This window comes from Pogona vitticeps, chromosome 2 (assembly GCF_051106095.1).
Source record: "Pogona vitticeps strain Pit_001003342236 chromosome 2, PviZW2.1, whole genome shotgun sequence".
Lineage (NCBI taxonomy): Eukaryota > Metazoa > Chordata > Lepidosauria > Squamata > Agamidae > Pogona > Pogona vitticeps.
This window is the reverse complement of record NC_135784.1, coordinates 173,930,465-173,943,160: the sequence shown is the minus strand read 5'-3', so window position 1 is coordinate 173,943,160 and position 12,696 is coordinate 173,930,465. Positions and strand designations below refer to the sequence as shown.

Here is a 12,696-nt window from a genome sequence, read left to right as displayed (position 1 = left end):
ATTTCATTCCAGGGCGAAAGTGGTAATTGCAGGCAGTCAGGGGGGAAAAGAATGCCACCCAACTCCTTTTGCTCACCATGCTGTGCAGCATCTCCGGGGCCCCCTTCACGGTGGCAATGTAACACAGATCAGTGGAGCCGACCTTCTCGTAGGAAGCCAAGACCGACATTCTTTTCAGGGCACTGGCAAAATGAAAGCGCTGGTGAATTTTCAGTCCCTGAGTTTTAATACTTCGGGGGAAAACTTTCTCATCTGGAAACAAAGAGATCGGGAAATCCTGAAAGGGTTCAACAGCACCACAAGCAGCAACCCCCCCCCCCCTTTGGGATCCCTTATGGGGTGGCAGAGAAGCCCTATGTCCTGTGTGGGCACTGTGATCCCTTGCAGGGTGGCAAAGGGGACCTGTGCCCTGTGGGGGATACTTTTTTTTATAAAGCAAAACAGAAGGAGCATTAGCTCCCTCCTCCCACTTCCTCAGCCATAAGACATACTAGCTCATCCCTTCGTGTGTGTGAAGATGTTTTGCAAACTACAGAAACCAGCAGAGTAGGTCATTCTGAAAGGCTACTCAGACAGTGATCTTAAACTAGTTCCAAATACAGTGAACTGTAGGCAAACATTGAAGGCGTTAATAAAAGGAAGCACCTCTACTCACCCAAGACCTGACATTTAAAGACACTGAGTATAAGAATGTATGACTACCATGGACATTAATGGACCTTGCAGAAACTATACAGGTCCAAGACAAATGGTCTGAACACCGAATATGTTGAGAATAGCATTAAATAGAAATGCAGATGACCAACAATCTACGCACACCATTGTGGCAATTTGCTGGGGGAGACCAGACTCAAAACTCTGAGAAAGACAGGTAGTCACACAGGACACTACCAAGTTTCACTGTTTCAGTCTTTGGATCACTCTAAAGAAACTGATCCCTTATTTACAAGCTTACTTCCCCAACCAGAAGGGCTACCGATTTGGTTTTAAAACCAAACATGCAGAAACTAAGAGACTTCAATCCCACCAATCCAGATTCTGCTCGGAATGCTCTGTGGAATTCTGCAAGGCTCTCTACCTATTCTTAGTCCCAGGAGGGCTAGTTCTTCTTCTATTCCTTACTTGGAAAGTATTTGTAATCTTCAGGATTTACAGGTTTGAGGCTGACTTGAAACAACACATTAACAAGCCACTGAAAGAGCTATACCCGCCTCATGCTTGATTCTACTGCCATCTGTGGCTCACAGGAGACAAAGAGACCATCCTAAGTGAGAAACAGTATGAGCAGGTTTTGGATCATCCAGTTACTGTGGGAACTTCATTCATCAGTTGGGCGATGTGAAGACCCGAACCCATTGTCTCTTTTTGTCCTTTCTTCTGAAACAGGCTCAGGCACAAAGTTTGCATAAGTCTAGCTTAAGACAGAATAAGGGCAGTTACACTCTTATGGGCCAGCTGTTCCTTGGAAAAGAGGGATTTCAGACCCCTGCCTCCAATAAGCAGACAAAAGGTGAAAACAAAGGATGTGGTGTAATTCAGAGGCCAAGCCTGCTTACCTTTGGTCACAGTCCATTCCACGGCAGTCAGCATGGCTTTCTCTAAGGGGTCGCCCACCAGCGAGCCATCATCCAGTTGCATTAGGGAGTGACATGTGGCAATGACGCGGTGTGTCTCAATAGGGATGTCTGACACAGGGGTCACATCTTTGCTATCTCTGCAGTGACAGCAAAGGACCAAATTTACACAAACAGCTACACTAGCTCACAAAGAGCTTTTAAGGAAAAAGGATAAAAATATTTTAAATTTTAAAAAAAATTAAAAAGGTATATGTAGTGTTTGCTTTCAGACACAGTTTTTTCAGTCTTCAAATCTACGATTTCAAGTATCAGGAGCAAGCAATGAGCACTCCCTCCTCCTCCTGCTGAGTAAACTTTCACTTAAAATGTGTGTTTATTTCTTCAATTCACTGGCAAGCTGTGGTTTGATCAATTATGCTGTACTACTAATTTCAAAACAAGAACCATTTCACAAGGCCAACATTTGGCTTGTTTTTAATCTGTGCAGACTTTCAGTCCAAGTTTTTGAAAGCAAGAGAAGCACCACATGTCAGTTTAATGCATCACTATGCCTGGGCACCCTGGCAAACTAACAATCAAAATTGTGCAAAGCAAGAACTGTCATGCAAATAGGACAATTTGTACTGATTGCAAAATTCAGCTTCTACACTGTAGAACTTAGGTGAGGGTGATGCAAAGATAACTTATTTTTAAAAACATGTTAAGCATACAGTGGATGACTGCCCCTTTCAGATACACGTATTATTACTTCAAAGCATATACAAAGCAATAAAGGAGGTGCAGAACTCAGAGTGTCCAGGATGGTCCTATGCAGACCTACCTGAGTCCAGCCACACCCCTCACCACAAGATTGTCACTGGTGAGTGTGCCAGTTTTGTCAAAGCAGCAAATCTGAACTTTGCCTGCAAACGGGATGCGGAATGGCTCTGTGCAGTAAACATCTGCAAGGTAAAGAAGAGCTTGTCTGTGTATTTGTGTTTGTGTTAAGACAACACAGCAGCCTACACTTCTCTGTTTTGTCTGCCTTATCCCTATATTGACCCACCTGCTGCAGAAACCATTCAAAAATATATTCTCTCTAGATAACCACAATTATCACTCCCTCTGTAGAGAGTCAAAGGAGAAATGTGAGTGTGGAGGAGCAAAAGTGAGAAGGGAAACTGATTTAGCCTTGAGTCCCTTTATTGGGAGAAAGTGGTCGATAACTAATACAAATAAATAAATAAACAAATAAAATTACTGCAAAACGTCGTTTGCACAAGGCTATTTGGCAGTTAGAAAATGCATCTAACTAAATGTAGCATAATTCTGTTTGGAAAAGAATATGGTGAACAGAGAAAAAAAGGGAGCAAAGACATCTTTATGTCTAGTGCCCAGTTCTGGTAAATACAACCGTTGAAATTGATATAAACAGGCAATACTGAGATTTTTTATTCAGTATTTTCAGACAGTGAATAAATTAATAAGCAGATACTGATCCTGCAGATAGCGGGGTCCTACTGTATTTATATAGACATATTTTGCTGCATCTTAAGTGCCTCGGATCTGATCCCAAACTGTGGCAGAAAGCAAGCTGGAGATCACAGCCAGAGTCCAAGCTGATCCAAGCAGAAAGAACCCCACAACTATGTCAGCAGCGCCAAGAGCCAAGGGGCCATCACCACAGCAACGAAGATGAAGCTCTCAAGCCAAAAGGAGAAGATGAAAACCTTCAAGCCCTGATAGCAGATATTTTAAATGAAGCCCCAATATGCCAAATGCTTTCCCTACAGGTATGGCTAAACCTATAATACAACAGGTGTGTGAAATGGAAGGAGAATAAAGCTTCGCTCTAGGTGATTTAAGATGCACAGAAAACCAAGGGAGATCTCTATCCTAATGCAAGTCTGCTTCATGGACAACATGAAGCCCAGCAACCCTTGCGAAAGCCCTGTGTCCTGTCAGCTTTCACATAACCAACGCTGTACACTGTGCTTCATTTTAAACCATAACCTTCAAGCATTGCAGGCAATTTAAACAAGAAAACTGCAGAATGCAAGAGATAAGAACAGTTTATATGACAAAGCAGGGATGCTTCCCCCAATGCAAAAAATAAAATAAAATAAAATAAAATAAAATAATAATGTCATTTTATATCTCACAATTCCGAAGTGTATAACTGCATTTCTTGACAAGGCTGGAAACTTACACAATTTGGCAAGAGCGATGAGTGAGGTGTTGACGGCCAGGGAGAGCTCAATGGGGAGTTCAGGTGGGACAACTGAGGTGAGGATTAAAGTGCATTCTAGAAAGAGTTTGTAACGGTTCCGGCTTGGGTCCTTGGTACCTTGGAAAGTGGAACAGAGACACATTTATGCCATTTTCCTACTGCACCGATAAGACAGACAAAAAGTTTCACATAGCGTTTTAGAAAGCATCAGAAGGAAACAAAGAATTTACACTGACAAAAAGAAATATCTCAAGACTCATCCATAATCATGCATTAGGACATGATTTTTGCTCCCTTTTCTTTGTCCTTTATAGCTCTTTTGGGGCAACAGAACAATCAGAGGGGAGGTGCATACAAGATTCAACCCTTTCAAGGAGCCATCCTGATAGCATGTCCATTCCACGAAAGATCAACCCGCCATCTGCTGCTTTTAAAAGACCATGGCCCAAGCTTAGAAAGGTTATGAAATACCTTCAATCCACACATATGCTGCAGCAGCAATGGCAAAGACGAGAAGAAACAGAATGAAGATGAAGGTCTCCAAATTGTTGGCTGTCACTCGCTTTACACCAAATAGGATTGTACGCAGAAGCTTCCCCTGAAATGAAAGAAGAAAGAGCTTTCAGTGGTTGGCAAGAAGGGACCTTCCTTGTTGCAGCTACTGAGAGAACAGAGCATATACTATAAAGTCATTACTTGCCTCAAGACTCAGAAACTAGAGGGCAATGGGAACAGCACTTTTAACCACATATGCTGCTAAAACATGCTTCTCTGAAGCCTCCTCAGTTCAGGAAGAAACCTAAATGTTTTGGTTGACAGCTGCCTAGAAGCCAACTGATCAACCAAAGTCGATTCTTTTAGAAATAAATAAATCAGACCGACCTTCCAAAATTCTATTTTTCTCAAGTTGTTTAAAAACACACAACAGCATCAGCAGCAAGGCTGGAGGCTCATTTTGCTTTTTTAGAAGTACAGGAACTTTGCTCCCCAAGAAACATTTGCCAGAATGTCTGTACTAAGATGAGAAGGCCCTCAGAAAGGTCCACAGTTTACAACAGGACTGGAGAACGTGCGGCCCTTCAGCTGTTGCTGGACTGTTACTCCCACCTGCTCGTCAGCAAAGCCAGTGCTGAAGAACAGATCTGGGAATGAACCGGCAGCTTGGCCGTCACCCCAACGGGTGTTCCATGATGCAGAGCCCCGCCTCCCCCAGCAGGTGCCCACTTGGAGGCACTACCCCAGCTTTACTACTACGCCTTCTCCAGGCACTGAGTGGGCGACTGCCAGAGGAGGTAGGGCTCAGAAGCACATTGGAACTGCGGAACACCTATTGGGCTGACAGCCAAACTGGCACAAACCACTGAACCAAAGGTTCGTGCCCATCTCTAGTGAGGAATCACAGGAGCCTCACCGCATAGAGGAAGGCTACATGATCTCCATTCCTAGTTTATCAGAAGCTCAGGTGAGGCAACAATCGAGAATGGAGTCTTGGGTAATCCAGGGCTCCTGAAAGTTGACCTATATTGATAATGACAGTTGATAGAGCTCTCATTCCTCAGTATTGGGTTAAGGAGATTTTGTTTCAGCCACCTTGGATAAGTAGCAAGCCAAGAACCACTCTACTTACCTGAGAGGTATTAAAGCCTGTCCTCAGCACATATGCCACACATCCATTATCAACAGCTGTAAGTGGAGGGCAAGGTAAAAACATTACATAAGATATAAACATGATGATGTGCACAGCTCTATTGGTCATGCTGGGTAGCTTGGGGACACTCAGCAAGCACGTACACTACAATATTCACTATTGTGCAGAATAAAAAGAGATAATTTTCAAGCATAGAATGGCAAAGGGTGGAATAGGAAGCTACAAAATACAGCTGTAATTTTGACCAAGTCTGTGCAAAGCAGAACATACACTTGTGTCAATAAATCCACGGCATATTCTCTCAGGCACAATTTAGCTCAGGTTGGTTTATGTTTGGGACATTTTTTTAAAAGCAGAGGAAATTATGCCCTAAATCCAGTTATTAAAGAAGAAACCAGTTCAAACAGCAGGGCTCAAGTAAGTGCTGACCTTTCCACAGCTGATTTAATAGTCCCCTACTCTAGCTGGGACTAAAGATTCAGAATCTTACTTTATTGGTGTTTTTAACAGTATCCTCATTCTGTACCATACAATCAGAAATGCACACTGCTAGAAAAGAATATACAGTATATCCAATTTTACACTGTAAGAACATTGCTGAAGCTACTTAAGTTTTTATCAAAATGAAGCAAACTTGGTTCTATGGCTTGTTTGTTTCCATGACACCTTTCAACAAAGGTCAATTCTTTCATCTCAGTCACCCACATAGCTGTTATACAACCTCAGCTGTTCTGCCATCATCAATGCTCTCCCTGTCTGCCTGATGGCATATGCTCATCAGTTTCCAAATAGGCACATAACCTGAAAAAACTGATTCCAAAGTTCTGCACTAAGGAAGTTCCACTGTAATGGGGAAAGAGATTCATGAAGTTTTAAACACAGGGGTGTTTGTTTCCTTACTGAATTGTTACCTGCCTTGAGTACTTCCCCAAAGAAATCCTGTAGGCAGATTAACAATAAAATTGAAGATGAAATGAAAGTGCAACATAAAGAACTTTAAAGCATTTCAGAAAAAAAGAAAAAATGGCATTTGGCTTGCTAAAACTCTCCTGACAGCCGCAGAGCTGAAATGCCATAGACCTGCCTGGACAAAAATAACTTTGGAGCAAGGTCAGTCCCATAGCGTGCCTTGAAGAGGCTGGGGGCAATAATTGAGAAATCTGGGGATAGGCAAACCAATCTGTCAACTCTTTCCCCTCTTTGTCTCCTGCCTGGACGCCCATGGCCAAACTCAAAAGTCGAAATCAAGGATCTACACAAAATAATTGAGAAAGTAATGAAATCTCCATGGAATGATTCCTCAGAAACAACACATGCTCTACGAACTTATCCACAATCTGTTGACACTACCCAGGCAGCGACCTACGTTTGAGGCCTGTGCTGGCCTTCTGTGGTGGGATATGCTGTACAACTTTTGTTCCTCCAAAAATGACATGTAACCTGGAATCCATCTGCATGTCCAGGATGTGTTCAGGGTCTAGTTCCTCAATGGGCTCCTGTAAGAGAAAGTGACATTAGAGCTGCCCTCCTTCTCACCATCATTAGGAAAGCACACAATCATCCATGAGATACCGTATTTTTCGCACCATAAGACGGACTTTTTCCCCACAAAACGGGGGTGGAAAGTCTGTGCGTCTTATGGAGCGAAGAAAACAGATTATATTTTCCTGTTTTCTTCTCCTAAAAAATTGGTGCGTCTTATGGAAAGGTGCGTCTTATGGAGCGAAAAATACGGTACATTTTCTCTCTTCTGTATGTTATGAGAGAAAGTAAATATGGATGATGCTCTTGTAGCATAAGGGGGGGGGAGGGAGCCAAGGTCTAGGGTCCAAAGAATTCTACACATCCCATCGTTTCTGGGGTTGTTCCTAAAACCTCAAGGGAGGCATCTGACATTTGACTCAGCGCTGTTTCCTAATCACACTTCAGGGGAAAGGATCTGTTTTGGGCTTTGGGTGAGTGATTTTCATTCCAAGGAGAAGCAGAAATATATTCAGAAGCAGAATACTGAAGAGTATCCCATATTCAGTCTTGCATGACTGAGCTGTCCTTATATTTATCATTTATTTATTTATTTAAAATACCTCTACCCCACTTTTCTCCTCAAAAAGACCCCAGACAGCTTTAAATATTCAAATAAACAATATTAAAAGCTAAAAATAATAATAATCATTTATTAGAATGTTTTTGTGGAAGGACAGCAAAGAAGCCAACTTCCTATTTTGATGCAGACTGCCGGATGGTAGCTTAGCATTTATGTGCTTTGCCACTTTTATAATGTTTAATTTGCTCTCTTTTGTGAAACATTCTGCTACTTGCTTGAAACCTTTGGGATTTGGGAGTGGGTGGGAAGAGTGTCTAAAATTAGAAAAATGTTGGCTGAAAGGGCAGTGGAATGTGACAGGAGGCTGCCATCCCATACAATTACAGTGGTGCCTCGCATAACGAGCACACCGTTTAATGATGAATCCGCATAGCGATGCGGATTTTGTGATCGCTAATGCGATCGCATACCGATGTTTCCAATGGACAAAAATCGCTTTGCGACGATCGGTAAGCGTTTTGCTTACCGATTTTCGCATAGTGATTTTTTTAAAACAGCTGATTGGCGGTTCCAAAATGGCCGCTGGACGCCCAAAATGGCCATACGCAGCATTTTCGCTTACCGAGGGTGTGAAAATGATGGCGCTATGGAGAAACTTTGCTGAACGGTGAGTTTGGGCCCCACTGGAACACATTAAATGAAGTTTAATGCGTTTCAATAGGTTTTTACTTTCCGTATAGCGATGTTTCCACATAGCGATGGTTAATCCGGAACGGATTAACCTCACTATGCAGGGCACCACTGTACTGGGCTTACAAGGCTCTCTGGATCTGAAATACCAGAAAGGCACTTTTTAGCAACGGCAATGTTCTTATTCCTGCTAATGGCTGAACTCTAGGTCTATACGTCACAAAAGTGCTTAAGCTAAATCCAGGCTGAGCTATTCTTTGCCACTGTCTCTTTCTTTCACCCTATTTATATTATCAGGCTGACACTCCAGCTTATAGCTGAAAGAAGGCTCCCATGTGCTTAAGGAGGTAGCATATACCATGCATGTGCAATGGATTGTTCCATATACAGTAAAAGAGATATGATCTTACCCATAAACAAGTAATACAACACAGAGAAGGTCAGACAGAACTCTTATCCTAGACACTGGATTTTCTTAGTGGGAGCACTGGAGTGGGAAGACCCTATAACAGATGGTTATAGGGTAGCATTACACCACATGAGCGTACTGCAATCTGAATTGGTTCCACCCAGTCACAGGTTTCTAGTCCACACTATTCAAAGATTCACCCTTCTGTGCCTCAAAGCCCCTTCCTTACTCACAGGAGCCTCATGGTTCAGTGGTTAAACTGCAGTACTGCAATTAAGACTCTGCTTATGACCTGAGTACAATTGTGAGCTCAAGAAGCCGCCCAGAAGCCACTGGCAATGGTGCGGCTAAAAAATATTGTAAATAAATAAATAAGTAAGTAAGTAAGTAAGTAAGTAAGTAAGTAAATAAGTAAGTAAGTAGTTGGCCTAAAATTGATTCAGCCTTCTATTCTTCTGAGGTCAGTAAACGGGAGTGCCCAGCTTGCTGGGGTAGGGGGGGCAATGTGCAGCCTGCACCATTAAATTGTGAACTGTCCCAAGAGTTCACAATGTATACTTCTTTCATATATTGCTTTTGCTTGGTTGTTCTTGATTTTTATTCTCTACACTTTCTGTGGCAAAAACTCTCTTTTCTTCCTCTCACAGATGTCCAACCTGTCTCCTGCTACATAGTCCAATCCATCTGCAAGAGACACTCCTCAGCCTTCATAAGCTCTTGTCCACTCTTCTTCCTTTCTACTCTGTTCTCCTTTGTTGCTATACTTTTTGGAGTTAATACATCAGCAAACAATCAGCTGATGCTACAGAAGGTAGTGACCAATGAGTGACAAACACAGACTAACCTTCATCTGGGGCACTGATTCTCCAGTCAACATGGCTTCATCGACGATGCACCTTCCCCTTAGCAGGAGCACATCACATGGCACAAGGTTCTCATGAGGAGAGCGGCCTGGAATTGAGAGCCAAATACTCAGGGGGAAAAATGGTGGACAGTTTGAGGTCTGCACTAGAGGGTTAGGCTGGGACAGGGAAGATCTGGTCCTCCAGGCATTGTTGGACTGCCCTAACCCTCCACAGCAGATTCTTGGGCAGGGAAGAGGGCTGCAAGAGAAGTCCCACCATCCCAGCAGGCAGCAGTAATCCAATGAGGAAAGTAGGCTACCAAGGACCCCCCCCCCTTTCTGCCCAGATGGTCAGCCAAGGCCTGGCAGGTTCACTGAGACTGAGGGATGTCTATAGCAAGAGGTTGAACCTTACTACCAGCAAAACCAGCTAAATCATTTCAAAGATGTCTATCTTCAACAAATAAGGAAGCTGTTACCGACTGACACAAGGTCCCCTGGAATTATCTCATCGCTGGAAACTGGCCGCCACTTTCTGTTTCTGTAAACCTGCAACAGGCAAGAGACAAATGGGTGGCAGGTAAGGTCAGACAGGAGAAGCAACCCATAGTGGATCATCTCAATACCTCTACATTTGCAACCACTTTGTCCAAAGAGTTCCTTAATGAAAATCAGGACCAATTAAGAATCAGAAGTTTACATAAAAGCAAGCCAATTCTTACAAAGGGACTCAGACCTTGTCAAGGAAACCAAATGATTGAACTAAATGGCCTTACCCCTCTTCTCTGCTTTTCCAGATTACTGATCAGTTGCAGTAAAGTAATAAAAAGTGTGCTATGTTTTGACTGAGTATTCAAGTGTTGTTCCAGTCATGAATTGACCAGATTCATGCTGCATGAGAAAAGGGAGGCAACTGCCACACATTTCTGTTGGCTTCCCATTTTTGGATGCTGGACCTCAGAGTTCATTGAATGTTCCTAATGCAAGAGGACCACACACACATCCCTCCCTCACTGGGAGGAAGCTGTAACTTTGTCCAGCCTCTCAACTGCAGCTATGTTCCTGGCCTTCCTGATAATAAAAAGAGCTCCATGAGGATAACAGCTGTAGGTATGGGCCATGTGAGTGGTCTTCATTCATGCTGAGCAGGCAGCCTCTAATGCACGTGGCTGGTGGACATGGCAAAACCTCGAAGTGTAGCCTGTGGGCCCACCTCTACACACTGAATGAGTGTATCAGGAAGGGTCATGGGAGAAAATAGCAGTGTTGACTGAAATGAGTCAGCCTTCAGTAACTCCTCCTCCTTTCACTGGTGATGTGCTGGAACGCCACTTGTGAATGGCTGCTTTGGGAGAAATGAAGGAGGCATGCCTGGTGATATTGTAAGCCAGGAGGAATCTCTAGGGGTTGAGAAGCAGCGTTCTATAATGAGTCCAGATAAGTAGAAAAGGAGAGGGGTGAACAGGTAAACCACCTGCCCTATCTGCATTCTGTGGCTGAAAACAATTCTACTGTAAACTGCTCAGAGTTGTGCCTTGGCACTAATGGGAGTGGTATAGAAATCAAATAAATAATAAATAAATAGATAGAAGCCCTGGCAAACTTCTAATTTTGCCTCTGTGTCTTGTGGCCATTCTCTCTTTTCACACCAACAGTCTTCAAGTCCCCCCTTCCCCTTTAGAATGACTGCCTCTCTGTTGATAAGGGTACCCTAGGCAACAGGAGTTTCCGCATTCCAGAAGCCCTGTCTTCAGATATAAAGGGAAAAAACAGGAGCCATAAAATGTCACCATCTTATAAGCACCTGCCTTCACATACCTGGATCATGTAGGGTTTGTTGCCCATTTTTCGGATTTCTGACATGTTTCTCATTTGCTGCTGGACGAGAGAAGCTTCAAAAGCCACCAGCATGGAAAGGGTGAAAACACTGTAATACCAATAATCATCTAGGCACCATAATCCCACACAGAATACCTTTGGGAAACAGAAATAAATTGCTTGAGCATTGTTACGACAAGATGATTGCTTTGAGAGTTTCAGAGACATGGCCATCTAAAGTCTTGTACAAAGAGATAGCTAGCACAGTGGCTAAGAGGAGGAGTTGGGAAGCCTCTTAAAGCATCAACTTGGCTATTTATATACCAGGTATCCCTGTGCAAGTTATATTCTTTTGCTGTCTCAGCCCAAGTCCTTCCTTAGCAATAATCAGTACACTGATATACTGGTCAGAACCAGAAAATTTGCTCTGTGCCCATCAGTGAAAACAGGAGTCTTTTATGGCATACGAAACTGCTCTGCCAACAAAGCCAAGTCTCAAAAACAGCTGGAGGCAAGGGGTGGAGGTGCAAGTTAGAGGCCTGAAGCCAGTGGTGGGGAGAAATACAAGAATTCTACCACCAACCCAAGGCAAGCCCTTTGTTCCTAGATTCATCAGGCCCTCCAGGCACACGCCACAGCCAATGAGGAGGAAACTGGGGTTCCATTGTGTACGATTTGTTATTCACATACACATCTGGTGTTTTGTAGACACCATAAAACTTCAAGGAACGTCTTAGTTCTGTGAAAATGATGAAAGCAAGGCATAAAGGTCACAAGGTTACGTTTAAAACAAATGCCCTGCTTGTTACTTTTCCAAGTAATGTACTGGCATTACTTGCTATTTAAAGGATATTACAATCACGAGAGCGCACCTGCAGAAGCACCGTGCCACCGTTCGCCCATGTGCACGGGCGTGCACACAGATGAAAACAGCCTTTGTGGGGGTGAGTATGTGTGGGGGTGGGGTGGGAGATCTGTCTTCGCGGCCCAGTTGGGATCAGGCTGGGGACTGGCACCGGTCTATGGACCGGGGGTTGACAACCTCTGCTCTAAACACTATAGCTTAGGAGAAATACCATTACTTATAAACATATTACTTCCAAGCTCTGGCAGGATGTGAGACATCTGAGGATTGCAGGCCCAACCTTAGTCTACAATCATGGAAGACCAGATAGCAAGGACAGGACAGGAGCTATTTAGGCTCTTCCTTATCCCTGCAGCTGAGTAAGAAAAAAACCAAACCAAAACCCAGAAACTGAAATATTTGAGGGTATCAATTTACTGTGTCTCATTTTTAGGCAAGTGGCAATGGGGCAGCTGGTGTTTTCTTTTTTCCAACCTGGAAGCTAACTGGGTAACTGAGAACCGTTGATTTCTTAGCTTGTCTGTTGAAACTCTATACCAAGCTGAGCAAAACATAGGCCATGGCAAGAACAGGCAGCTCACAGCACCCTAGA

The 12,696-nt window shown here is 43.4% G+C and overlaps 1 protein-coding gene across 1 annotated transcript in view; it reads right to left on the bottom strand.

Moving 5' to 3' along the window:
- Nucleotides 1-12,696, bottom strand: part of ATP13A1 (ATPase 13A1) — a 52,227-nt gene that overhangs the window by 27,715 nt on the left and 11,816 nt on the right. Inside the window, exons 5-14 of the mRNA XM_020779245.3 lie at nucleotides 11,240-11,395; nucleotides 9,901-9,970; nucleotides 9,422-9,528; nucleotides 6,801-6,930; nucleotides 5,414-5,469; nucleotides 4,258-4,384; nucleotides 3,766-3,903; nucleotides 2,398-2,518; nucleotides 1,557-1,714; nucleotides 77-252 (exon numbers count right to left, since the gene is read on the bottom strand). Of these exons, the coding sequence (XP_020634904.3) occupies nucleotides 77-252; nucleotides 1,557-1,714; nucleotides 2,398-2,518; nucleotides 3,766-3,903; nucleotides 4,258-4,384; nucleotides 5,414-5,469; nucleotides 6,801-6,930; nucleotides 9,422-9,528; nucleotides 9,901-9,970; nucleotides 11,240-11,395 (1,239 nt within the window). The remainder of the gene's footprint in view (nucleotides 1-76; nucleotides 253-1,556; nucleotides 1,715-2,397; nucleotides 2,519-3,765; nucleotides 3,904-4,257; nucleotides 4,385-5,413; nucleotides 5,470-6,800; nucleotides 6,931-9,421; nucleotides 9,529-9,900; nucleotides 9,971-11,239; nucleotides 11,396-12,696) is intronic.